This window comes from Chaetodon trifascialis, chromosome 8 (genome assembly GCF_039877785.1).
Source record: "Chaetodon trifascialis isolate fChaTrf1 chromosome 8, fChaTrf1.hap1, whole genome shotgun sequence".
Classification (NCBI taxonomy): domain Eukaryota; kingdom Metazoa; phylum Chordata; class Actinopteri; order Chaetodontiformes; family Chaetodontidae; genus Chaetodon; species Chaetodon trifascialis.
In genome coordinates, this window is record NC_092063.1 from 24,358,670 (window position 1) to 24,386,140 (window position 27,471).

The 27,471-nt window shown below is 41.4% G+C and overlaps 1 protein-coding gene across 2 annotated transcripts in view; it reads right to left on the reverse strand.

Moving 5' to 3' along the window:
* klhdc8b (kelch domain containing 8B) overlaps nucleotides 1–27,471 on the reverse strand; it is a 274,074-nt gene that overhangs the window by 211,580 nt on the left and 35,023 nt on the right. For both annotated transcript variants that reach the window (XM_070969268.1, XM_070969267.1), the window contains one exon: nucleotides 20,012–21,431. In XM_070969268.1, coding sequence (XP_070825369.1) covers nucleotides 20,012–20,402 — 391 coding nt within the window. In that variant the 5' untranslated portion in view covers nucleotides 20,403–21,431. The remainder of the gene's footprint in view (nucleotides 1–20,011; nucleotides 21,432–27,471) is intronic.

The following is a 27,471-nucleotide window of genomic DNA, read 5'->3' on the forward strand; positions in this document are numbered from 1 at the left end:
CACACAAAACACTCTCTGTGAACACGTCTGTGTTGGATGTAAGCTGAATGAACTTTACACAGAAAAAGTGTTCAGTGAGCACAACGTCACATATTACTGACTTAACCAGAACATTTCTGAGTTTGAGTGAAGAGACAGCAAGACAGCGAGCGCTACATTTCAAGCTTGACCACATCCACTGTGTTTTGCTGCCAGGCTTCATTAAATATGTTCAAGATGTGTGAACATATTTGAATGAATATTGTATCGTGAAACATCATCAAACGGAAATGTTAGCTAGGAAGTGATTAACTGTTATCCAGTAGCAGCTAATTGGTGATCAAATATGTAGTTTTACCTTGTAATATCACCTGATGCCAGATTTTCACCCGCTGATCAATCAGGAAGCGGTGAAATGAAAACGATTTGGCAGATTCTCTACGTTTATACAACTTACAAAGCTGAGACACAACAGTACGACATTATCCTTTTCAAAAGAGCATTCGAGTTTCCCACCCTGAGCATGACATCAGAGGAAAATGGCCGCCATGTGAATATGGTGTATTGACTCAAACAATGTCAATTAGCAGGAGCTTTTAAAATCATTACCTCATTTTCTAAAATGTTCCACACTGTTAAAAGGCACAGTCAAATTAATGTACACAGATTTCTGATCCACTTGAATTGGGATATAGTGAGTTTTAAGTGAATTAATCTGTCTGTCAACAATAGTTGGAAAAATTACCTACACTGTCATGCACAAAGTAGATGTCCTAACCCATTTGCCAAAACGACAGTTTGTAAACATGAGATCTGTAGAGCGGTTCAAATGAGTCTGAATGACTTCAACCTAAGCATATGTAAACTTCCAACTTCAACTGTAGCTCGTATGAGTGGAATGTGTGGCTGTCCACACACTTTGTCCACCACATGCTTTTGGCGATGTTGGATATATTGTGTAGGCCTATATGTCTGTATTTCACACATTCCTATCCATACATAGTTTTTAAGGAACGTGAGAATGGTATGCGCATGTTTATAAAACCTTTCTACTCCTGCTGTTTCTGTTTTTTCATATCATCATTTTTAGAGTTAATCTTATTTTCCACTTGTGCTCATACGATGCTTCGTTTTCCCCAATGGATCAATAAAGTTTCATTTCACCTTAACGGGGTAGACTGTGGTTTGTTCTAGGTAGTCCATTACAGGGAGTCAGTGCTTTGAGAAAGTAAACAACCTCCACAGGCACTAACATTAATTCTCTGCCATTACATCCCATTTTCCCTGTTTTTCTCCACAGCATGTCCTGAATAAAAGCAGCTTTGCCTATTCTGTTCCCAGAGCGGCTCCTACTGAATATGAACTTTTACAATATGGTTAAACAAACTGTTGTTCTTAGCTTTTGTTGTTGTCGTGACCCTAGTTAATGTTCAGACCTTGATCCTGGTTATATTAAATTAGGGTTTATTCTCAGACCAGTGTTCATCATTCTCAATGAAATAATCATTATCTGTCCCCCATCCTGCCCCGAGCAATGAATGAGACTCTCATCCATATTCAGTGTCATCAAGACAACACTAATACTCTATTATCTGGCTCACATGCATTATTATGCAGGGAGTGCAAATGGAGAGAGAGAGCACTGGCCAGAGGCAGACACAAGAGAAGAGGCGGCATGAACAATAATACATGTGAGAATGTGTAATCACTGAGAGAAACGGAAAAGAGAGAAGAGGAACAAGAACCATGTCCAAGAAGAAGAGACTAAAATGCAGCAGAAAATTGATTAAAGTTGATTTGAGAGAGGTGACAGAGAGGAAATCCCTCAGACAATCAGACAGGGGGAACAGAAGAGGAGCCTTTGCTTTACAGGGTTCAGTCACTGTCACTGTTTAAACTGGAGAATTCACTAATTTTTACTTGTGCAGTGAGGCCCATTAGTAGCAATAGGAGTAGCAGTACAAAAACACAATTTGATCCACTTACCAAACATAACTCTGAAAACAACAACAAAAGAATTTATGGAGACATGAGGAAACACGTCTGATAGTAGTTAGTTAACAGGAAGTAGTTAACAGTAATTAAGAAATTCAAATCTTAGACCTGGCAGCATAAAATCAGCAAAAAACAAACCTGAAACTAAAGAAAATGATTGAAGCAAGAGCCAAGGTGCTTCCTGTACCAGTACTCCTGAGGAAAACACTTAAACAGAACACTAAAACACTCAAGTGACTACATCAGCCAAGCAGCTAATGTGAGTTTATGTGTGAGGAGCTGCCCTGCATGTATTTAACCCACAGCCTTACTGACCGCCATCATAATATCTAATGGTGCATGAACGAGGAAGCAAATCAATTTCTATTTACACGTGAACAACTGTAGGATCAAGCAGTGAGTGTGGGTCACTGACTCACTGGATGTTAATGTAGGCTGTTATCAAGTCTGGTGGTGTCACTCTTTAACTCTCCTGCCATTCAAGTCTCTTAATATGCTTTGCTTTCCTGCACTCTTGCACTCATCTACACACACGTCTCCCTTTGTTTCTTCACACACCCCTTCTCCTCTTCCTTGCATATGTTATCCTTTCACCATCATTTTTACTTTCTGTAGCCACCAAAAAAGCGATTAGTTCACTTCTGTCTGAGCTAAGTATGTAGGATTTAGAGGGATCTATTGGCAGAAAAGGACTATAACATTCAGAATAATGTTTTCATTAGTGTATAAATTACCTGAAAATAAGAATCTTGCTGTTGTTGCCTTAGAATGAGCTATTTATATCTACAGAGCCTACCACATTTCACCGGCATGTTTCTGTAGTAGCCCAGGTGGCATCTTTCACATTTTTAGTGGGCACCGCTGGGGAGGGTGAGGCAAGGATTATTCAGGTGGTTGCATCACCTATAGATGCCACTAAATCCTACACACAGGGCCTTTAACATTTTGAAAATCAAATTCAAACTAATAGAACAGATTTAGTCAACAATGCAGACAGCATGTGTGGGGTGATGTATACATTATAAGTGTATATTTATCTGGGGATTTCATTGTGTTGAGGAACTACTACCAAAACTGCAGCTTCCTCATTATTACCCTCTGGTTCCCCTCATCTTGCTCTCTCTTCAGTTATTATCCTTTATAGCTACTTATTGTGCAAACTCTCCTTCAGCTGCTAATGTCAGGCTGCCCCTCTGGAACACTCCAGTCAAGCTGTTTAGTGGCCACCAGAAGGAGAGTTTGGCAAATAAATCCCAGGTGTGATTGAGTGTGTGTGTGTGTGTGTGTGTGTGTGTGTGTGTGTGTGTGTGTGTGTGTGTGTGTGTGTGTGTGTGTGTGTGTGTGTGTGTGTGTGTGTGTGTGTGTGTGTGTGTGTGTCAATAAACACATCAAATAAATACACTGTAAAAGCCAAAAAACCATCAACAGATACAGATATACATGTGAACTGTCTCCCTCCCTCATCATCATCATCATCATCATCATCATCATCATCATCATCATCATCATCATCATCATCATCATCATCATCATCTTGCGGCCACAAAAGAGAGTGCTTCACCACGCCCTGCCAGGAGTCTTTGTCCCCCATTAACTTTGGTACATCCTCAATTTCATGCTGTGTGCCTCCGCCAGTGACATCAAAGTGTTTTCCACTCGTTCATACAATGTCCAGCTGGGTGCAAACAGTAATCCACTAGCAAAGTACAACTATGTGTAACTCAAACAGAATTCAGCAGCCAGAGTTCTTACCAGTACAAGAAAACATCCTAGCAGTACTTCAATGCTTGAATCGCTTCCCATTCAACAGAGAATTCACTTAAAAATCCTCCTCTGGGTTTTTAAGGCGCCACATGGTTCAGTTCCCCCAGCATACTATCAGAGCTCTCAGGTCTTCAGCCAGTGGCTTTTATCTGGAGCAGGTAAAGGTGCTCTGGGTTACTGTATGTGCGAGCAGAGCTGCAGCTACCATTGGCTGATCTCATTTCTCTGATTATACAAGGTGCACACGTTCGATAACTAAAATCCTTCATCTGGTTAAGAAATATAGATAAAATCAACAATCTAGTTAAAAAGTGACAGTGAAATGACAATACAATAAGAACAATAAGAAAGTAATCGGCTGGAAATGTATCCAGCATGACCTGGTTTCAGCATGATACCAGTGAAGCTTTCTCTGCACTGAGCAACAATGGCAGAGATGAGTGGAACGTCTCCATAAGTCTGTTCTACTGCGTCCTCATGAGAGGTCTAGTGGGTGTGCCATTAAGGCAGGCCTGAAGCTGTCCAACTACATAGCTATGATGGTAGATGTGACATCAGCCAAGACCAATGTTTTCCTTCCAGACTGCAGAGCTGCTCATAATCCCTAACATTCTGGATCATTTTCCACCAAAAATAGTGACTCAATTCTTGTTCAGTTGATCTATCAGCTCTCGTTCCATGACTGTAATCATATCATACGTGTATCTTGACACGTTTTGATAGCTGTGACAGAAGAAGATGGCAATATTACCGTATGTACAACCTAATAATCATAGTTTTTTACATCCCTTTGTGATTCTAACCTTCTCCAGGTGTCTGATGCCCCCACATCACACCAGTATCAGACCACATTTGAGAAATGTAATTTTAAGTGTATTTTTGCCTGGAATTCACTATACAACCTGTTCACACTAGTATAATGTGCTAGATAATATTTATAGAGAGTCAATGTGGATCCATTTGACAGGATTTAGAGAGACTCTTTTCAACCTCAGAATTAATGTAACAAAATACTGAACTGCTGTTTTTATATATTATGTGCTCCACCAGTCACTGTGGGAGTTTTAACAAGGCCCAGCGGGGCTTTTTTAACAGCTGTTAGGAGCAAATATTCAGATTTAGAGCCGATACCTATTAATCAAAAAATGCTGGATTTTGATCGCGAGGATAGACTCAGGACATCAGTTATCTTCATTCTCTTTCTAGGGTGAAGGGTGATCCTTGCATAGCACATAATGCTTCTTACACAGTGGTGTGAGCAAATGAACTGTGGGGTTACAAGATAAGTGGCGGCCAACAGTTCCAATTATTTCATTAATGACAGCCCACATGAACAGAGCGCACAGAGCCCCTACAGAGCATGCCTGCAGACTCCTTTCAGCATCATGTGCACAGTGCAGTGTGAGCTCTGTTTTTTAAATAATGTTAAATTTTGTCTGGTTGTCCGAACTGCCTTTTTGATAGTCTACTCTCTTTACAACAGCGTGATGACCACAGCTGCTTTGTTTCTTCATCTGTCAGTGGGGTAAAGTTGACCTCTCACAATTCAATAACATCACCAGGTCTGCAGAGTGACCGCAGAGTGAAAGCTGCACACAATAACTTCATGTTTTCATGTTGTGCATGGCTAAAGGCTTCCAGCAGCGTGTCTGTCTGGGACAAAAGCAGCCACTGAGCCAAAGAAAATCAAAAGGATATGCTAATGTAATGTTCCATTAGGTGCTCTGTATCACTCTATTAGCCTGCTGATAGCAGTAAACACTAGACAGAAAGTGCCATTGTGGCCACTACATCAAAACTGCAAACACTGTAATTTCAACACTGAATGGGCCAATGTTATATTTTGGTTTTTTCGTTTCATACACAAATTAATGCAGACCTGAGATCGTAAAAATCACAACAGCGGAGTCATGTTGTAGCTTTCTGCTGACTGCAGCGTGCCCTCTTGTAGCCCATGCATCACAGGCCATGGTCAGACAGAGAGGCAAAGAGTGAGGGGAGGAATGTAATGGTACAGTGTGTTTGTGCTGCCTCGGTGTCTGTTGAGGTGATGCCATGGGAGAAAATCTTTGCCTGCGGCAGAATCGCCCTGTCAGGGTAGACTGTCTTCAAAAATACACAAGGTGTTCCCTCAGCTCTCGCTCACTACTTCTTAACGCTTAAATACAAAAATTCTTTCTTCTTTCTTGGGCCTCTCAGCTACAGGACGATGTCTCTCTGTATACATTTTTATGCTCTTCTGTATGGATAAAGTGTATAAACTGACTTCTGTTCAGGACAGCAGAAATAATGCAGTTAGAAGCTGTGATTTTGGCAGAAAAAAGTTCCAGATAAAAATCTTTTTGCAGCTTTACAAGAATAATTCACCCATAAATGTAAATTGTGTTAATATCAACTGGTACTGCTTTAAATATTCATCTTAGGTTATATCTGTAAAATTCTTCCTGTGCCGCTCCTTGCTCATGTGTCTCATGCAAACAAAGAATTTCACCCGTTAAGGCAGTGGACTGGAATCTCGTACATTTGTTGATTGGCATCAGCAGTTTCACCATCTGTGACTCATTCATCAGCTGCTCTAATCATATTCAGTCAGGTGAGCACACTGGCCTTCATACAGTATTCCAGCAATTTACCGTTTGTTGCTGGGGTCTGTCTGTGTGTGTTATTGGATGGTTTAGGTGATAGTGATATTTTTGTTTTTGTTGTTTGGGACTACACCACCACTGTCTTCCATCATTTATACACAACAGCAAGACAATGTAATGCTAGGCTATTACAATGGTAACAGTCGCACATGTAGAGAGGAGCCACAACGTGAACTGACGTAATGTGTGCTATCAATACTGACCTACGTCTTAACATGAGGTAACATCAGCCACCTACTGGTACCATCAGACTAAAGAGGGCTCCAGCACAAAAAAGCCTCAATGTATTGAATGGAGCAAAGGTGCTTATGAATTACAATTTACATCATTTGGAAGAAGAATAATGTGTTTTTCTTTTTCCTCAATAGATACACAGCCTAGTCTATGTTTAAGGCTCCTGTGGCTGTTAGACTGTTGCTGTCTGTGCTGAAATGAAATTTCACTCAGCTCATCTCTCATTCCTATTTGACTTTTGATGTCAAAACAATGGCATGTGATGTGTTCAGTTGACTCCCCCCATTTTTTCTTTCCTTTCCTCTTCTGGAAAATGGACCGTCTGCTCCAAAGAGACTGCCATATGATTGGGATGAAATATCTTATTAGCGAACTGAATCAAAAGCTGTTTCAGTCAAAATGTTTCAACTTTTCATTCTTTTTGCCTTCTTCTCATGTTTTTACTTTGCATCTCATTTCTCCCACTCACTCTCCTCCAATTCCGGTTCCCTGCATCCCTCGCAGAGCACAGAAAGCTCCCCATCCAGAACAAGAAACACGAGCTAGTGTTGTTGTTTTATGCCGCGAGACTTGACACTGTCAGGCAGCCAGTTCTTGTTTGTGTAGGTTTTCCTCTGTAATCATCCTCTCTCTGAGCTTTTAATGAAAGCCTCAGCAGGGCTCCAGGCTTCCCCTGGTAAAGCGCTTTTGCTGGAAGGATGAGGCGCTGCCACTAGAGCCCACGGTAAATGGAGAGAGTATCATCAGACACCAGGCTTCCAGCATAAGTAATCCTGGCTTTAAAGAGTCAGCACCTCAGTCTTTGGCCAAAGCGCCTGAAGAGTAGACTTATAGCACTGCTGGGTCACAGTGGCACAGGGGATATGATCCGAGTGATTTCAATGTGAAGGCACTCCACTTATTTCCTCTTGAAGGACATCAGCACTCTGGTGCAAGCTGCTGTGTATCATCAGTCTGTGATGTTCAGTCTCTCAAAAGGCTTTTTTTTTTTTTTTTTTTCCCTGTGCCCACTTTGAGATTCTTACATTTTCTGAATGTGTTTTAAGAGAAGATGGATCTTATTGAATATTTTGCAGTCAGTAGGTGTAGGTGGAGAGAGCAAAATGGTACTTATACCATATATATATATATATATATATATATATATATATATGAGAAGAGAGAGAGAGAGAGAGAGAGAGAGAGAGAGAGAGAGAGAGAGAGAGAGAGAGAGAGAGTCAGGGCGTTTTTCCAGTTGAGAAAAAGCTGAACACGTCTTGAGGGTGCATTGCACTCTGGTCTATGGAGGCCATCAATTGAAAAGTTGTATCTCTGCTTCTTGATTACTGGAACAAAGAGACATGATCACATCACCCCTGTAACTGCCTTCCTACATTGGCCCCCTGTTAGATTTCAAATTGATTTTATGATGTGCCCTCTCAACCATTAAGATCCATGGATGGAGCCCTGCTGGTTACTCCCAGGTCATGGCTTGAAAGTAAGGGTGATTGGGTTTTTGCTTTTAGAGCCAATTCACTATGGAAGTCTCTGCCTACTGAACTCAGACACCCTGTTGCGCTTGTTTCCTTTTTCTCATTGTATCTGCCGTATAGGGTTTTATTTCCATTTTGTAAAGCACGTTGTACCATTGTTAAGAAAAGTGATGTTTAAATAAAGTTTATTATTAATGCTATTGTATGCAGCAGTGGATTTCAGTTCAAAATGATGAAACTCGAAACACTGCTTTGGACAAGGCATTTCTGAGAGGATCATACCAAAACTTGTGTTTACTATTAATGTTTGTAATAGCTCACAAATTCCCTGCTGTCAAACATATCAGAAGTGCTGGAAATATAAAATTTACATTTGGCCCACTAATAATTAGAGGCTGAGTCAATGTCATTATTCATCACATGAACAGAATAAAAATAACAATAGATCAATTTTTATAGAGAAATATGTAGCTCTAGTTTGAATAGATGCTATTTATAAATGATGTAAACAATCAGTTTTTCACGTTAAGATCAGACTACATGAATCTAGCACGGTTATGAGATGATTTTGTTGTGGTCGACCAATTAGCAGCGACCCTGCCGATTGTCAATGGGGCGTAGATATTCATGTAGCGTGACATACTAAACGACTTTACCTGCAGCGTCTGGGATGCCCCACAACACCCAACGATACCCCGACAGAAAGTCTAGCACGTCAGAATGTTCTTGTCTTGACTTGTCCTGTGTGACATCTCCCACAACATGTTCCTGATCGTGGTGCTCTCTCCGGAGCGCTGTGAGGTAACCATGGTGAAGAGGAGGAGGAGAAGGGATGCTGAGGTTGCTGCTGTCAGCTGGGACAATGAAAGAGAGGAAAGCTGTTGCCACAGCTCAATGAACTGTTTTTTTTTTTTCTTTTCTTTTTGTCAGGTACAAAAGACCACCAGCATCACACAACACTTCTGTCACCAAGATTGACAGTTGCTGTGATTGGTTGGGGTCACACGTGTAGTCTTACCAGCCACCCGACCAAGACGCGGCGAGAGTTTATGGCCCTGTATCACATGTGATCATTGATCATTGATCATTGATCATGTGACCATTGTCAAAAACAAAAAAAATCATGCAGTCTGATCTCAGCATCCCCGGTGTTTAAAGGGGGCACTTTTTTCCTAGAGAAAGTATAAAACTAGTTTCAGGACGACTTTAGTCTAACGTAGCATAAAGTCTTTACAAGTCTTTACACTGTAGCAGTGAAACTCTGCCCAGAAACTGAGCGAAGTGTGTTTTATTTGGATGGAAAATGGAAAAGAAAAGCTGAAATGGAAAGCTGAATGGAGAAGCTTTTCAAGCAAAACAGACCAAGTTTGAAAGCCAAATGACATCACTTTGATGTCATTATCTCAGGCTTTTCTGCTTTCATGAATATAAGTCTCTCAGACCAAAACATACTTTAAGAAAGAAGACCAATTTTCAAAGGTTACATAAAAAGTTTCCACAAACAATCATGGCTTCAAAAAGATCAGCTCATTTTTAAGTTTTAATGCTGAGATACATGATGTGAACAAGCTGCTCAGACAAGCATACAATGAGAGTCTCAAGACGCCTGAATGGTGGTGTTTGTGTGTGTGTGTGTGTGTGTGTGTGTGTGTGTGTGTGTGTGTGTGTGTGTGTGTGTGTGTGTGTGTGTGTGTGTGTGTGTGTGGGAAACACAGACATCATTTTTAATGACCAAAAACAGAACATTTAACCATAGCAGTGAAAAAGTACACACACAGACACACATACAAAACACAAAATGCACAAATGCATGCACACACACAAAATACACACACACACACACACACACACACACACACACACACACACACACACACACACACACACACGTATAATTAGCCTCTGTGGTGAACCTAAGCCAACTCATTTGAAGTTAAAGTAAGAAACATCTCAAAAATGGCCCCTATGCTCCCGCGTGTGTGCGTGCATGCGTGTGTTTTTTTTATTTTTTTTTATTTTTTCCTGTGTCTGGTCTCAATCATTAATATCTGCATTGGAAATATGTGAACTGAAAAAATGTTGAACTGTTGAATACTTATTTCTGTACTTCATTGTGACATGAATCAGTTTTGTGAAGTGCTGCAGTGTGTGTTGGCAGACTCATTATGGTGCTCCACTTTGCAAACGTTAGTCTGTAGATAATAGTGTTTTAACAGTACTTTCCATTTGTCTTGCAATGCTAATTCTCAAGTTATTATAATGATTGATGTTGAAAAGCTTTGCTTTTCCAAACATCAGCACCTTCGCTGCCTCCTGATAGCTAGCTAAGCCAGACAACAACGCAGTGGAACGTTATGTCAGCCACACATAGTTATCAGAGAAGTTAGGTAGCCCTCAGGACTGCCAGAGTTAGCACAGTGAGGTACTTTTGTTTTTCATCTAGTGCAAGAGCTTGTTTATTCCATGTGTCCTGACACAACACAGCACTACACCAACACCACAGAACATTTGGACAGCACACGTTCCTCGTCTTCTGCATTGTTAGTTCATATACTGTATGTTCCACCTATTATATTATTAATGGCAATTAACCAGCAATTGATTACCTATTGACATTCCTACAGCATATTTTTGGATTTATAGGTTGTCCATGAACAAATGCTGTTGCAGAGCATTTTTATAGTGATATAATTTTAAGAAATGAACCACAAAGTGAACTGACAATCTATCGTATGGTGGAGATCAGATCAGAGACAGTGATGCCTTTCTGCTCTGTTCTTAAGAGGCAGTTTTGCAGGAGAGTTAAAAATCTGATTTTTTTTTTCCTCAAAGAAAACATAAAAATATGGTTTCAAAGGAAAGCCAAGCAGTAAGTTAGTTTAAAGAAACTTACTGTTTGTGAAGTTTGTGTCGTAATAGACAGTTGTGGCTCCACACACGATCTACACAGAATGCATGAAAAGGGTTTATACCACAGCAACAAATATTTTAAAGACACAAAGGCAAAGGAAGTGATCAGTGGAACAGGTCCGGGAGCAAACTCCAGCACTGAAGCCTGTTTGGAAACTTGTGAGACAACCCTGTACAATAGCTAGCGGAATTTCCCTTGCAAGATGTCTTTGATTCACAGAAACCGCTGATAAAGACACACAGAAACTGCTGAGGAATCTTTCTGTGTCCTGCTGTGTCCTCTAGCACTTCTTTACCTTGTTAACACAGAGATGTAGAGACAGAGTCTACATTTGCATCAGTGTTGACACAAGAAAGCTGGAAGCTCCCAAAAATCCAAAAACTCTTTCAGACTTCTGTTATCCCTCCTCCTGCTAGTTGTTTTGTTATTTTAATGGATACAACTATACCTGAAGATATTTACTGCTTTGATGCACGTTTTACAACACCACATACCAAGAACAATCAGAATGAAGACTGGCAGATCCACTACCTTCCATATTTCTAAGATAGTTCTTCCAACACAAATCCATCACACGACCGAACTGACCCAAAACGCAGCATACTATGACATGGCAGAGGACATTACATCACCCTGCTTGCAGCAGAATGAATTGCAGCAGACTCTTGCATAATGCATTCTGAAGATGCAGGAGCCCAGAAACCAGGTCATCACAGGTTGTTCAAGAAAAGCAAGCACTGTAAAAGATGTGGAAGTTGCTACAGGAAGTTCTGAAGCGCAAAGAAAGCAGAAATATACGTACATATTCAGTTAGAATCCATGAATTGGAGGTGACAACTGTGCTGCATTAATAAGGCAAATTTGCACTACAGCTGCCTTCAAAGCTTTCTTTCTCACAAGAGGAGAGAGTGGAGTCTTTCCTGGGATTTTGTTTGTAACTGACTTCACACCTTTTCTTCTCCCAAAAGAACATTCTCCTCCACCCCTTTAAAGCCATTACACCTTGCCTTTATCTTCTTCCTTGAAACATACCTTATATCTTTCAGGAGCTTGACAGCCCTGAGGGAAAGTTATTTCTCAGTCAGGCGGTGTACAGGCCAGCTGACAGGCAGACAGTGACTGTTGTTGAGGAGAGGGCAGTGGTCATTAATCACGGACTGAGGGAAAAAGGAAATTATACTCATTAGCGCAGTAGGAGTATGACACTTTTGAGTCATGCTCAAGCAGCAATTAAAAAGTGGCTCCTCTTACACATAAAGAGGACTAAGAGCTAGATGTTCTATTAGAGCAGGAGTGATCTGAATGTAAACACAATGTTTCATGTCTCCGTGCAAACTGAGCTAAGCCAGTGGAAAAGGTGCATTTTTCATGGTTAGCTGAGGTGTGAGCTGATCTATGAGCGAAGTAAAAGAGGTGAAAGGGGAGAGACAAATCAAACAGCAGGCCAACATTTGAGCAGAGGAATGGGGATTTCTGTGATACACAGCGGTGTATGGGATTAATGAAGGATGAACTACAGACAGGAAAAACTGGAACATAAGAGAGCAAAATCCACATACATACATACATAGTGTTCACACCAAATTATACACAAAGACACACATGCACTCAGTCAAATGCTCTGTCGTTTACTTGGGAATACACACAGACTGTACATGCATCATCTGTCTGTATGTCTGTGGTTCACAGACATTTACAACTGATCTGCATGGTCCCTCTGATTAGCCTAATAACAAACACAGCAGTCACACACTTGTTGCCAAGCAACAGCAATGCTCGCTTGATCAGTCGACTCTGAATTGGAGCGAAAGTCATGAGGCAGACAGGAAAAGAAAGGAGAGGAGAGGCTGAGAGAAGAGGAGAAGTGGAAAGGAAAGGAAAGGAAAGGAAAGGAAAGGAAAGGAAAGGAAAGGAAAGGAAAGGAAAGGAAAGGAAAGGAAAGGAAAGGAAAGGAAAAGCCTACAATATCGAGGGCTACAGAGCAGGCAAGGACATGTCAATCATCAGACCACCATCTAAAGCGCGCGCACACACGCACGCACGCACGCACGCACGCACGCACACACACACACACACACACACACACACTGACATCAGAAGGCATCAGTGGAGAATGTGTGAAAGGTGGATGAAAGCACATCCCAACACATCTCCCAGCTCAATGTACACAATGAACTGTCTTTCTGTTGGTCTCTCTCTCTCTCTCTCACTCACACACACACACACACACACACACACACACACACACACACACACACAAATGCATGCATTTTTAACCATTTTTTCAGTGGTGCTTATGAAACACAATACCACTGCATGAACATGTGGTGCCATCTTTGCATTAAAAATCAGTATTCATTTATTCAACATGACTAAATATAATAACTCTCTTTGTGCAGGGAACCAATGAGGTTTTATGGAAAACCCAGAGAGACACCAGCCCTAATAACAACATCATGTATGGAGAGTAGGTTAGAGAGTGACTGGGCTGAAGCAGTTAAGACACAAATGAGGAATGGTTATGATTGGTGCTGAGATTAAAAATACTCAACATCAATTGAAAGTCAGTGACAGGACTTTAACTCCTGAGGCTAGAAAGTCAGATGTGCCTCATGCGTATCACCACCCCATTATTTTCCACCTCACTACATTAAGAGGTGCACAACCTTCTGCTCTGGCACTGGGCATGTGCAGCAACAGAGCAGATCTCTAAATCTGTCAAAGTTTTAGATATTCTTCAACTTTGTTCTTTCATTTTCCCATTTAAGTGGCATTTAACTGGTACACAAATATTACAAAAATAAGTGTCCTCATACAAGTAAGTTGGACATTCATAATTGAGGCGAACAGCCTCAAAAGAAGGAGAAAAACAGGTGTGTCTACATCGCTGTCTCAGGTCTTTATAATATCAAAGAAAGGCCTAGCCACCTCCTGTGCCACACAACTGCACCACATGTCTGCAGAGGGGAAGGAAAAACAACAAGACAAAAACAATTCGCCATGGCTGCCGAGCCTTACAATATTATGTACACACTTTATGTGCACAGGCACAAGAGGCTTGAAATGGCAATTCTGTACAAATGTAGTGATGGTGTATGTTGTTCTAAGTACACAACATATGTTCTGGAAAGCATAATCCCCACTCTGTGGAAACAAATCTCCCCTTTGAGGACAATAAAATGCATTTATCTTTTCTAAGACTTCAGAAAACAACAGCTTCCACTGATGTATGAGTCTGTGGGGGGGATTTCCATCTCATAGGCAGAATTTGCTTTTACCACTCTTTAATCCAGCAAGTACAATTCTCTTCTTAAGCAAAGACAGGTTTAGGGCTGATACATCCATCATTAACAAAATTTGTGGAGGACAGGGCACAGAACTATCTAATATGTCAAAGAGGATGGCAGCAACTCGAAGCCAAAAGGAGTTCACTGTGGAGAATTCTCACATTGTACGTTCCTCTGCTGTGCAGTTGCAAAAAATGCTGATGTTATGTCCTTTGTGTTTTAGGCCCTGTGAGCATCTCCTCTTTGACAACCACAAGACCCTGCCAATCATCCATCGCTGCAATTTGTTTCACACAGTTCTGTGTGCAGTCGCAGCCACAGACGATGACCCCGGTTCTTCACGGCCAAAAAGTTAAACATGTCGTTCTCTCCTTTTCCACTCCTTCAGGGATATTTCAAGTATCCTCAAATTGAACTTTTGACCGTGGTTCTCATCCGTTTCAAAATTATTTCCTCCAGCAGTGTTTTGCTTTCCTTTTGCAGTGTGGTCAATCCTATTTCACTCTGATTCCAACTTGAAGTCCCATTTTACATCTTAAATGGGTCTTTAAAGTGGTGATCTACTTGTTTATTTGGTGACACAGCAGAATATTTCTGACATTAAAAAAATCCCAGGTTTACAGCACAGTTAGGTCTATTCCTAAAGTTGTCTTCACACATACATTCATGCAAACATGCTAGTCCTGACAGCTTGACAGGGCCAATAGGAGGATGTAAACACCGTCGGGACTCAGAGTGTGGATGTTCTGCTGGATCAGTGATCTAACGCACATGCCATGTAAACATGTCACCTTTGGTTAGAATCTAGCTGAGGACCCTCCAATGTCTCCTCTCTTTCATGCCAGTCAGATCACTGCAACAACAATAAACACGGCAAAAAGTGTCAGTAGCAGTGCTGTTCCTCACGTGCAGTGAATGAAGTGGATTAGCCCTATCAGTAAATGAGTCTGTTTTATTGTCTTTGTTAACAGAAAATGAAACTAGTCACCCGTGTTGATCCAATAAACTTGACACCAAACTGAGAAATTATTATTCAACTTCTACACGTCAGACGACATTGATAAAGGGAAAGCTGTTTGCTGACCTTGTAAAATACCACAATAACCAGTCAGAGGAATCACCTGCTAACTTGTCACGTGAGTGATGCAACAGAGGCAACGGGAAAAATGTTAATTCTGCTGCATTGCTGAGATTTAAGGCCTGAAGGGATTGTGTTCAGACTGATTTGAAGGAGCTTCTTTTCAGCTCTCATTCATTCAAAATTAGCATCGTTCAAAGCATCAAGAGTCTGCAGCCAAACCAGCATCATCATCATCATCATCATCATCAGTAGGTTCAGCTTGCTCGCAATGACAATGTTAAAATGCTGAAGTATCATAAATTAGCATGTTAGCATGCTAGCACTTGCTAATTAGCACTAAACACAAAGTAGAGCTGAGGCTGATGAGGATGTCATTTATATGCATAAACCAAAATACCGGACAAATGAAAATTCAGCATGATGCTGTCACTAACAGGAAGCATTAAGGTGCCACAAAAGTGGTTACAGCTCACTGTCTGTGGACCATCAACCAAAAATGTTGACCCAACCAGGTAGTGCTAGAGGAAAAGTTAGTGGATCACCAAGTCAATGGGATACAGTACATCCATCCTTTTATATATGCCTATAGAAAATTTCATGGATAGATACATAAGTACATTAGAGTGTTTAAGAAAACAAAAAAAATGTAATATTACATAGTAATCTATTTAGAATCAAATAAACATGTACCTAATAAGAAAATCAAGCATCCAGTTTTACAGATGAATAAAATGTGTAGATGTATGTGACAGTCCATGCAAGACATGAATTAAGTATTGCATCCATTGACATTCAGTAAAATCACACACAGGAGCATCCAACAGAAGTGCTACCTGGTTAGTAAAAGCATATACAGTTTATCACATCTTTTATGTGAGCTGTCACACCCCAGCTGTAACCATGACACACTGGGTCTAGGCTCATTGGACACGTCACAAACTATATTAAAAAGTCGCCTAAAAGCAACTAATTTGTACAATATGCTGTCCCAATCACTCTCATCACTGCTCTGCACTTCCATCAGCCTCACACCAAATCTCATTTAAATTCTGTATCCCTGAAGGGCAGAAATATCTGCAGGACTTTCAAGTGATTCAGCTGCAGGCAAATTTTCTTAGATGTGACTGTTCACAGATATCTATCTAGATAATGGCTTCTTAAAAATATTGTTCCACATCCTGGAACTCTGGTAGGAACGGTAACATGAACACTGCATACGACAGAACAATGTAGAATGTATCCACGTCCCGAACAACCTGCATACTGTCAAGTCCAGTATCCAATTATGCAAGTCTCCCCAGTATTTACACTAACAGCCATTTATGTCTAATGACTAGAAACCAGCATACAGCACTGAGAGTGCCACACATACAGCATACACACGTAAACAGAATACACAGTGGTGATAAAGTTTTCTACACGGATGCCAGAAGGCATCAGACACTAACATGGACATGTTGCTTAGCAAAACATCACAATACAGATAAAATCATTTGTACTGTTCCTACAGTATTAATGCTGCAGCACTTTCCAGCAGTAATAAACAACGGGTGGTATAAATCTTAGCATGTACAACAGCAGACATAATGCTCATAGATTAACACTGGGTCTGTAGTATTGCAGTTTAATGAATCCCGACACCAAATCTCTTTTCCCTTCCATAATTACTGAACACTGTAAAAACAGTGTGAAATAATAATTGCCGATGAATAATATGACATGCCTGTCTCAAATCTATCTCCTATATATTTTCCTGTTGACACTGCAACTGCTACGAGGAAAAATGCCCTCTGGCGTATCTCTGCCACAGCACTAACCAAACATGAAAACATGCACGTTTGAGCTGTTAACGTTAAGCTTTTCTCTAATGGGAGTTTTTCTCCAATGAGTGTGACAGCATCCACTTAGGGGAAGTGTTGTGACTGCAAGGCTTTGCAGCAGAACTCTTCTGCTGCACTAGTTTTTTGGCTGAAAGCATGTCCCATCTCGATGCTCATTATAACGCACCACAGACTGCACAAAGCTAGTTTCACAAAGAGCACTGCTCTGTTTTTTTGTTTTGTTTCGTTTTTTTTCAGACCTGAGATACTCTACATAAAATACTACGGAGGTTGCAAAAAAAAAAAGCATGTCTTAAAGTTCTTTAATTATGAATACATCTTATGAATAAGACTACACTTTTGGACTCAAGAAACATCTGATATATCAACATTTTATTAAAGATACTGACCCACTCTTAGCCTTGAAAGTAACGCTATGTTAACATTACTATTTCAGGCAGTACATGAGCTGGCTTGATATGTTAATGTTTGTAGTTTACATTACAGCAGCAAGACTGCTCCCTTCAAACTCTTTATACAAAGCATCACTCTTACTACAGCATGCTGCTTCAGCATGTGCAGTAATCCAAGGCTTGCCTATGTACAGCCTGGGTACAGTTGCTAAACTATGATTGGACAGTTGTCTGGGGGAGGGGTTAAGCAAATGTGAATCAACTCTTGTCTTTTTTACATTTTTGCACATCAGTTTATCAGATGTCCAGTTTCATACCTTGACTGTAATTTGATGTAACACTCCTTTAACCCAGCATCATCACCATCATTTGATATGCACTAAATAAAACATCCCATAAATGCTGGAAGAATCAAACTTCTTGCACCTTGTTTGTGCAGTATACATATGGAAACTCAGTCTCTACCTTGAAAGGTAAGCATGTAGCCTGAGATGTAAACACAAGAAACTGCAGGGAAGAAGAACTGCCCTCCTTCTATCAATGTAACATATAAAATCTCTCTGGACAATTTGGCTGTAGATATGCATAATATCTTTTCCTTTATACTGGTCTGTGATCAGTGCATTACATTGTTTCCATCCTCCCACTTTTCTTTCTTCCCGGCTTTCTCACGACTCTCCCTTCCTCTGTGCCAACATGCACAACCTCAGACAGACTGCACGCGCCTGGGGAATGAGCATTAAGTCCAGTATGTTTATTCAGGGGAGGTAGGCTGCATGACACCTGGCTCTTCCACACAAGCTATGTTTGACACTCTACTAAAGCACACAAGGAAGCACACAAACAGACAGAGAAATCATAGTAGGTTTGTACACACACACAAACGCCCACACACAACCTACTGACCATTTACATCATCTGAATGTTGGGACTGCTTCACTGCAATATTTGCTGAACGTAAGACCAGGGGAAGCACCAGCTTCATGACTTGTGCAAATAGCCATCAATCTCAGTCCTGCTCAGCTTAATCACAAGAGAGCAGCTTTGTCACTGAAAGACTTGCAGGCACATCTCCAAAAATGAACAGCTAATTAGTTAACTTGGCCACTTTGGAGGAATGGGTGTGTTGTTGCTGCTGTTGTTTCAAAGTTTTATGAATATGTCAAAGCAGCTGCATACTCCATCAGTCTACAGGAAGTGTCTGGAAGCAATGGACACAGTGAATGCAAGGTCCCACACTGGCAAATTTCTATCAAAGCTGACATCAAGGACTGCACTCAAGTAATCCTGTCAAACAAAGACTGTGTACAACTAATGTGTATTCTGGATAACTGTTATGCGGGAACACTAGAGCATACCCCACAACACTAACCAGCAGATCAGAGCTGCTAGCTAACCTTTCATTAAACTCTGATATTGTAACTTTCAGCTGAGGTACTGAATGGGGCTTTTTCTGATGTTACATTGAATAATAATGCTGTTAGCTGACGATATGCTAACTACTGGCCTCTGGATTAACACTAGGGTGACACTATAGGAGACTAGTTAGCCAGGAGTGCTAATTTTAATGCTTATATTAATGCTGGCAAAGACAAAAATAAAAGAAACCACTCTTCAAGTATTGCCCCTACTACACTACTGTTTTGGTATGTGGAGGAATCCAGGCTTGACACACCTGCTGTGCTGGGTCATGATTGCCAAGCTATGATTGCACACATAAAGATTGTTTTCACAACCTTGCACAGATATCTTAGACTCTGACAGTCAGGAAGAAGCAAAGACCTTACAACTGAGTAAATACACTAAACACACTGGACCACTTCTCAGTAACCAGTGGAGTTCCACTACCAAATCTCAAAGGAATGGCAAATGTTGCATGTTCTTATAGTGAAACATGACGAGCAGCCAGTAGCATGTGCTGTTTATGCACAGTGACATTTACACTGAAAAGCACAGATTTGGTGGAGATCCTGGATGGAAAGGAGTGTAGGACATGCAGCCTGCAGAGGGAATTAAAGGTGAGTGAACTTTGTAAAACAAAGCTAACTTCAGATTAGGCAAAGCTGTTCTGTAGGTCCAGTATGTCTCCTTCTGGTGACACATAAGTGACGTCATCGGTCACTGATGTCAGTCACAAATATCAGCCATATTTAAAAAAACCTTTGTAAGAACGACAGGCAGTGAATGGATCTGAAGGATTAGGATTAGAATCCTTACATATCACACATTATATGATTTATCTGCTGATTGTCAAGACTGACCCAGACCCTGTCCAACTTGGTTTGATCAGTCATTAGACCCAGATCATAGTCATTGTTGGCTGACAGTCTTAATGTGTGGCCCTAACTGTTAGGGGAGTTGACAGCAACGCTCCACATTTGATCTACAAACATGTATTCCACTTTCTTACCTTTCTCCACACTGGTGACTCCCATGGATGGCTGCCCCAGGCTGGCCCTCGTCTCCCATTTGCCCTCGTCGGGGTGGTACATCTCTACCGAGGCCAGCGGCGTCTGCTGCTGATTCATGCCCCCAAGCACCATCACCTGTCCACCCAGCGCCACAGCTGAGGCCCCTGCTCGGGCTGTGGGAAGTGGCGGTAGCTGGCTCCACGTCTGGCTCTCTACATCCAGGACCTCGACACTGTCCAGAGGCATGCCAGTCTCGCTGCAACCTCCCAGCACATAGAGCAGGCCTTCATGGTAGACGGGGGTGCAGTAGACACGACACTGTGACATGGGGGGGAACTTCTCCCAGTACAGGGACTTGACAGGACTCACTGCCATCTCCTGCACAGGCATGTCTCCAGGACCGAGAGGAGGGGACGCACCATCACACACCGCACCGGGAGGAGGAAGGCAAAGAGCAGGAGGGGGAAGAGGGAGAGGGTGGAGTGAGGGGACACACAAAGGTGAAACAAAACCGAGCAAGAGCAGAAGAAACAAGCAGAGGCACAAGCTTGTTTCTGTCTGTTTGAGTGACCGCCTGATCCCCTGTGTCCACAGGGGGGAAGAGACAAGCTAAAGTGAAAGATGGACAGAAGGAGGGGGGGCGGGTAAAGAGGATGGGGTGCTAGCAAGTGAAAGAGTGGACAGAATGGGTAAAAAGACAGAGAGGGGGAACGAGGAGTGTCTAACTCACTCCTCAGCCAGATGTCACGACTCCCTCTCTATTCAAATGTTTTATTCATCCGGCTGGTGATGTTTTTGAGCATCGAAGCCATCTGCCCTTCAGTCCCCTCTCCTGCTTTCTCTCCAACCCTCTTCTCTCCTTCACTGCATTGTACCAGGAGGTTATTTTGGTTAAAGTTTTGGCTTGAGTATATTCCTAGGGGAAAAAAAAAGATGCTTGAAGAGGGTGTCCCTGGCTTAATACTTAATCCCACAAAAACCTCAAAATCAAGAGTGGAGGAATTGAAAAAGAGAAAAAAGGGGTGAGTGTGGAGATGGCACTGGATCAAAGCCCTGGGAAGAGAGAGTCAAAGAACACTGACCTTCACTAGTGCCCTGATAATCCAAGAGAAAGCCTTTACGGCAGAGAATTTTATGCCTTCAAACAAAAGGCAATTACTCAGAGCTGCACGTCCCCCTCAGCTGCAGCTCCGCACTTCTATTTGCACCCTGGTGATACAGCCTGCAGTGAGGAAAAAATCCTTTAATAAATGAACCAAAGTCTTTTAAATGAAAACTCTACAGGAGTGTAATGACTGCAAGACTTTCTTGCATTTTAAGAAAGATTTTCTTCCATTAATTAAACAGGAACACCAAATCCTGGGGCCTTCGCAGCTTCCTGGTAGCTTTGAGGATGAGGGTCTTTTGGCCGGACAGGACCTGGAAGAAAAGACGACACAAACATTAGATGAATGAATTACAAAAAAGATATGCAAAATAATTGTGTCATATTCTTTTGGTTATTTACTGACTAGTCAGTAAGCGAGCAAGCGTTAAAACAACAGAAGAGGCAGCATGGGGTTTTGTTGCTTCAGGTACCTTTGAGACAATGCAATACAAACAAAGAAGTCCAGTTTGAATAGCAGATGCTTGAGTGCAAAGGTTTATCAGATGCAAAAATACTGCACAGAGGTTCATAGCACCAAGACGGGAATTTTACAACTCTGGAAAGCGATCACGGCTGCAATTATCATGTTTCAACGAAACAGCAATTTTAGGGAATGGCCTGGGGTGGCCGGGGCCACCCCTGAAATCTCATTGGTCACCCCTGCAGCCACCCCAGATCTGATAGGTTGTTGGTCAAGTTCGTCAACACGAGAAACAAGAGAAATTCTGTCAATCAATGATGACAGCCGATCAACGGATTTAGAGCCAGTTTTACATTTTGAACTATCACAGTAATGGTCGTACCGAGGCTGTGACAGCTGATCTCTGTTCAGCGTACTTCTGGCCAATGGCCATACAGGTCAAGAGTCGGGTGACCCATGAGACGCACATTGTGCACGTTGCACCTGCTGCAGCTGCTGGACTGGTCCGTGAGGATGGATAAACCGGTGAAATCTGTCGGTATGGTAATGTAATGTTTGTTTATATTGTAGTTCCCTCTGAATGTGTAGAAAAACTTTATCTAGCACTAAGTAGCAGCTAAAAGGGTAAGACGAACTACACTGCAGTGGCTGCACTAGCTAGATTAAGCTTAGCAGCCTCAAACCAAGTTAAGATTTAACAGTGTTTTGTTTTTTTCCTGATACCGCCAGTGTCCCCCGCAGAGGAGATTATAAACAGAAACGGACATGTGGTGTTAAACGTACGGACTATAATAACCTGCTTCCTTATTGATGCTTTTATTTTGCCGTGTCGGTGCCACGATCAAGTAGACTACACATAGCAGAAACCATGAGATAGTTATCTGTTGTTTACCTCAGTACTCGCGGGTTCCAGAGTCCCACGAACACCTGTATTTTGCACATTGATTCTAACCCAAATTGATTATGATCCTGCTTGACGTTTGCTATTACTTAAAAGTGATTTGACTGACTGACTGACTGACTGACTGACTGACTGACTGACTGACTGACTGACTGACTGACTGACTGATTGAATTACATTTCCCCAGGGATATTAAGAGAATATTTACAGTATGAAGAGAAGCAGAGATATTCAGTCCTTCTTCCTCAAAAAAAGAAAAGAGTCAGAATCAGCCACAGCTTCCAGCATCAGTGAAACATCAAGTCAGCAGCCTAGGTACAGTGGTGATGAAGGGCAGTCAGCTCCCCCTGCACAGGATGGTAAGTCATGCTTGGATAGTTTGAATTTTCCATGTAGGCCCACATTCAAGCTGTTTGCAGCTTGAATGTGTTTCCAGTTATACAATTACAAGCATCTGAAACATCAGTAGTTCAAATAGTTGTAAAAGACAGAAGAGCAATAATAAAATGTGCATAATACTAATACTTGAGGACTGTGATAATGGGAAATGGAATTTCTAGTGACTAGAAATAGTCACTATTTCCAGCTATTTCCAGGGAATACACTTTCCACTTTTGCGTGTTAATTATCTCTAATGAAGATACTTCTGTTTAATACAGTTATTTTACTTTTCAATACCTTTTAAAGGTATTGGTATATCATACTTGCTCGCCACTTAGCCTAGTATTGTTGCCTTTGTCTGTTGTTATCTTGATATGGACAACCAAACCACTTCGAGATGAAGGGAGCTGCATATGGTTACCGTCTCCACAAGCACAGACACTCAATACAATATGATTAATCCTGAAGCACATATGAACATAATCTTTATCTTTATTCATTTGCATTTGAAAATTTCAAGTAGATATTTTGATCAAGTCTGTCAGCCCTTTTAATCAGTGTTGTCTGTACTTGCTGCTCCTCCATCTCACTGAGTTCCTCTGGTTGATCTGCACCCCCCACTGCCAGCAACAGGGCACCAGTACAACATGCCGGCAGGAGGTTTACAGTTTCTGGGTGACTTATGAAGTTTTTCCCTATAACTGGGAATTAGTCCCAAATGGAATCAAAATCAGATCTACTTTCAATGAATAAAGTCTCAAAATTGAAAAAATAATCAGCTACTGCTTCTACAGTTTCCCCACATAATTGAGAGAGCAGCAGACAAACCATCTGTCAAATCATCCTTTCAGGTCTCAACATCACAGCATCACATTCAAATTGCAGTGCATGTTCTACTGTAATCAGAATCACATTAATACTGTTGACAGCGATAGGATGTCTGGCTGTGCATGCGTGTGTGTGTGCGTGTACTTGTGTGTGTGGTAGACGATGCAAGTACACTGTGACCTGAGGATTGACGGGGAAAGCAATGACATTTAAAAGTGGAGGAGAAAAAGAAAGCAACACAATATCTCTGTGGTCCTCAGTTTCTCCTGCTGTCCTCATCTCCCGGCTCAGACATACATATACAATTACAGTATATTATACACACCCCACACACACACGCGCGCGCACACACTTTTATATATATTTGTTTCCTCTAAATTTAGACTTAATGATGCCTTCTTCCTTGTCCCACTCACTGGCCTGAGCCCTGTGGACACTGACCTTTTACAACTAAGAGGGAAAGAGAAATGAGGATGACGACAGCAGAGAGGTTAGAGTGAGTCCACACCTGCATGTAAGTGCGTCTGTGTTTGCATATGAATAGACATTAAACATCTTTGTGTGTGTGTGTGTGTGTGTGTGTGTGTGTGTGTGTGTGTGTGTGTGTGTGTGTGTGTGTGTGTGTGTCTCTACAGGAGGAAAATGGAAGGATCAAACTGGTGGGTGGTGTTGCTTTAAATAGTATATGAATAGTGAAATAGGATATTTTTGCAATAATGATTCAATAAAATACTGGGAGAAACAGCCTGAGAGGTTTGTTGTGTTGCTCCCCTTTACGGTTATTATCTTCCTGCACTGCTTAAACATTTCTGTAGTATCTTGCAGCTTTGACCTTTAATATAGTTAATATAGTTGCTCCCTTTTTTGTGTAACTCCTGCACAGCGAGCCGGCAGCGATGTTGCTTTTGCCTTCAGCTCTGCTTGCTGCTGCTTTACAGTACACAGCCCTAACAGTAATACTTCAACTTTGTTAATATCGTGATTTGACACTATTATAGTATAATATTAAATTATAGTGTTATGAAGGATGTGACATGGCACACTCCTGCAAACTGATGATGCGAAGAAGATCTCTTCCCACTCCGTACTTGAATTGCACTACCTTACCATGCAGGTGTTTCATGGCTTGAATTCATCTTTCTAATACATAAATAATAAATGAATTGGGTTGTGTTTGGTGCTCACTGTCTGTGACACACTCAGCCTCATGCAAGAATAGCTTGACATTTTGGGAAATATTCTTCCAGTTTCTTGCAGGGTTAACTAAATAGCTGGAGCCGACAGACGATCACCCCAGCTTCTCATGATAACTGGAAGCAGGAGGAAACAGCCACCTAGCTCAATCCAAAGCACACATATCAATGTTGTATCTTGTTTGTTTAATCCAGACAAATACTGAATGCATGTGCGACAACAATTTCGGGGCAATCATTCTTCTTAATGCAACCTCACGGTGATGACAAGACTCCAGGAAGTCATCACATCTGCAGACAAACAGTTCCTGCATGTGACTTACTTCTCAGGTGAAGGGCTTGTTGCATAGGTCCGACCAACATAGGTCTTCATCAGGGTCAGACCTATGAAGACCTATGTTGGTCGATACGCGTTGGTCTTTTTTTAACTCTTTTGGACCAGTTTTGCCATGTAAAATAAAGGCATTTTAACTTCACACAAGCTCTACAGTGTGCCTTGGTGTTTTTGAAGGAGGCTTGTTATTTTCTGATTTTTTACTGAGATATTTGGACCTATGCAACAAGCCCCTCACCTGAGAAGTAAGTGCAAAGTACCTGAAGTATCCAAAGAGCACCTGTGTTGCAATCAACAAGAAGACCCAGCAGCGCTTCCACTCTGTTGTCTTCAGTTCCTGCATGTGTCTCCTGTTAACACCACAGCTTCACATTTTTGCATTTCTGTTTGGACTGTGGAGACAGTCAGATCAACTGTCTCTATCAGACGAAATTGTATAAATAATGTCACTAGCATGTCCTTGATGAGTTTTCCTGTGCACGTTTGCAATGTCTAGAGCTCTGCAGTTCATCACAATTGCAATGGCTATGAAGGCAAGTAAACAAAAAAAAAAAATCTGATATCTGAATTTTTAGTTCTTCTTCTATTATTTATCAGTGTTCTATGATTTTGGGAGGACAGCCCAAGCCAACAGTTTTGTTACAATATAAAAATTCTGCCACAAACATGCTCACAGTATGGGGAAATATGGCAGCATGGTAACATTTGATGTGAAATATGTTAAGTCTCGAGTTAAGTCTCGCTGCTAAATTTAACATCTGAAGCTTGTCATGCCACAAACAGGCCACCCACATCCCCACATCAGTCCATCCTGTGGACCACTATTACTTCCAGTGAGTCCACTAGAGACATCAGCAGACATGGCAAACTCGAAATTATGCAAATGTATTTAGTTCACAGTTCATTACCTGGAAATATCATCTCTGGTGCTCCGTCTTTCTGTCCCTTATCTAAAATGCTGTGCTTGATGATGCCCCAAATAGGTGACTTAATGCAATGAATTTAGAATTTGCATGTCTTTAAACTACTTTTTCATTTAAGAATCTAATTGAGGCATTTCATTACCTAATACCAGTCAGCTCAAGAGTACACACTGTTCTCCCAATGCTCAGCTGCTAGAGATTATTATACTCTCTGGTTATTAGCTGTGAATGGTGCCGTGTTAAAGTGTGCACAGCAGACGTGACTACAACCAGGCCTCCCTGGGGTGCTCTGTTCCTACTAGCAACACATGTTGACAGCCTAATAGAGTGAACCAACAACACAATAACAGAAAAATGCAGGGAATCAACCACCAAATGGAGGGAAATATGGAGTACATTTACAGCCGTATGACTCTTTGGGGATGCTACAGGTCATTCATACTTAGAAAATGTGCATTTATTTTAAATATGTAAATGTTTAAACTTATCAAGGGGGAACTCTTTTACGAAACGGTTAACTCTAACCTTTACTGCTTTACTGCTTTACTGGAGGTGGTGGACACATAGCACGGTCTGCACCATGACTCTTGAGATGAAAATGTGTCCCCTCCGACCCTGAATACGGCTTTAAATCGACATCAAAATCTTGTGCATAGGAATCTTACATATGATGAACACTTGAGAAAACTGCAAATGATCAAGAAGGCCTATACAACCAAATGCATTGCACTACATGGGGATAATGCACAACTGGTCAGAACATAGGCTAAGGGGACACTAACTGAGTCTACAGCCATGCTAGCAGCTCTGTGAAGCTAAATGCTCACAGTGGCAATGCTGATGTTTAGCAGTCATAATGTTTAAATGGTAAACGGACTACACTTATATACCACGTTTCTACCTTAACTGACAAAGTTCTTCACACCTGGCCTCACCACTGATGACAACTGATGAGCCGCCATGCAAGGCACAGGCAACTTCAGGTTCAGTGCCAAAGACACATTAACATATCAACAAGAGGCCTTTCATTTCATGGCAATCCATCCAATAATTATCAAGACATTTCAATCTAGATGAAATGATGGCGAATGATGAGAAAATGTGAAAATAACTCAATTAACATGGACTTATTGTGCACCAGGTACTGCTAAAATCACCTCATAGCACTGAACTAAACTTTGACTTTAACTGTTATCCAGCGACTTGGCTCCTATAGAGCATAACTGTAGAGGAGGTATTTTGCAGCATTTGGACCAAGAGTCTATTAAAATAGGAAATATAATCATCAGCTGGGGGTCCTCCCATGAGACAACATGAACATCAGTGGCATA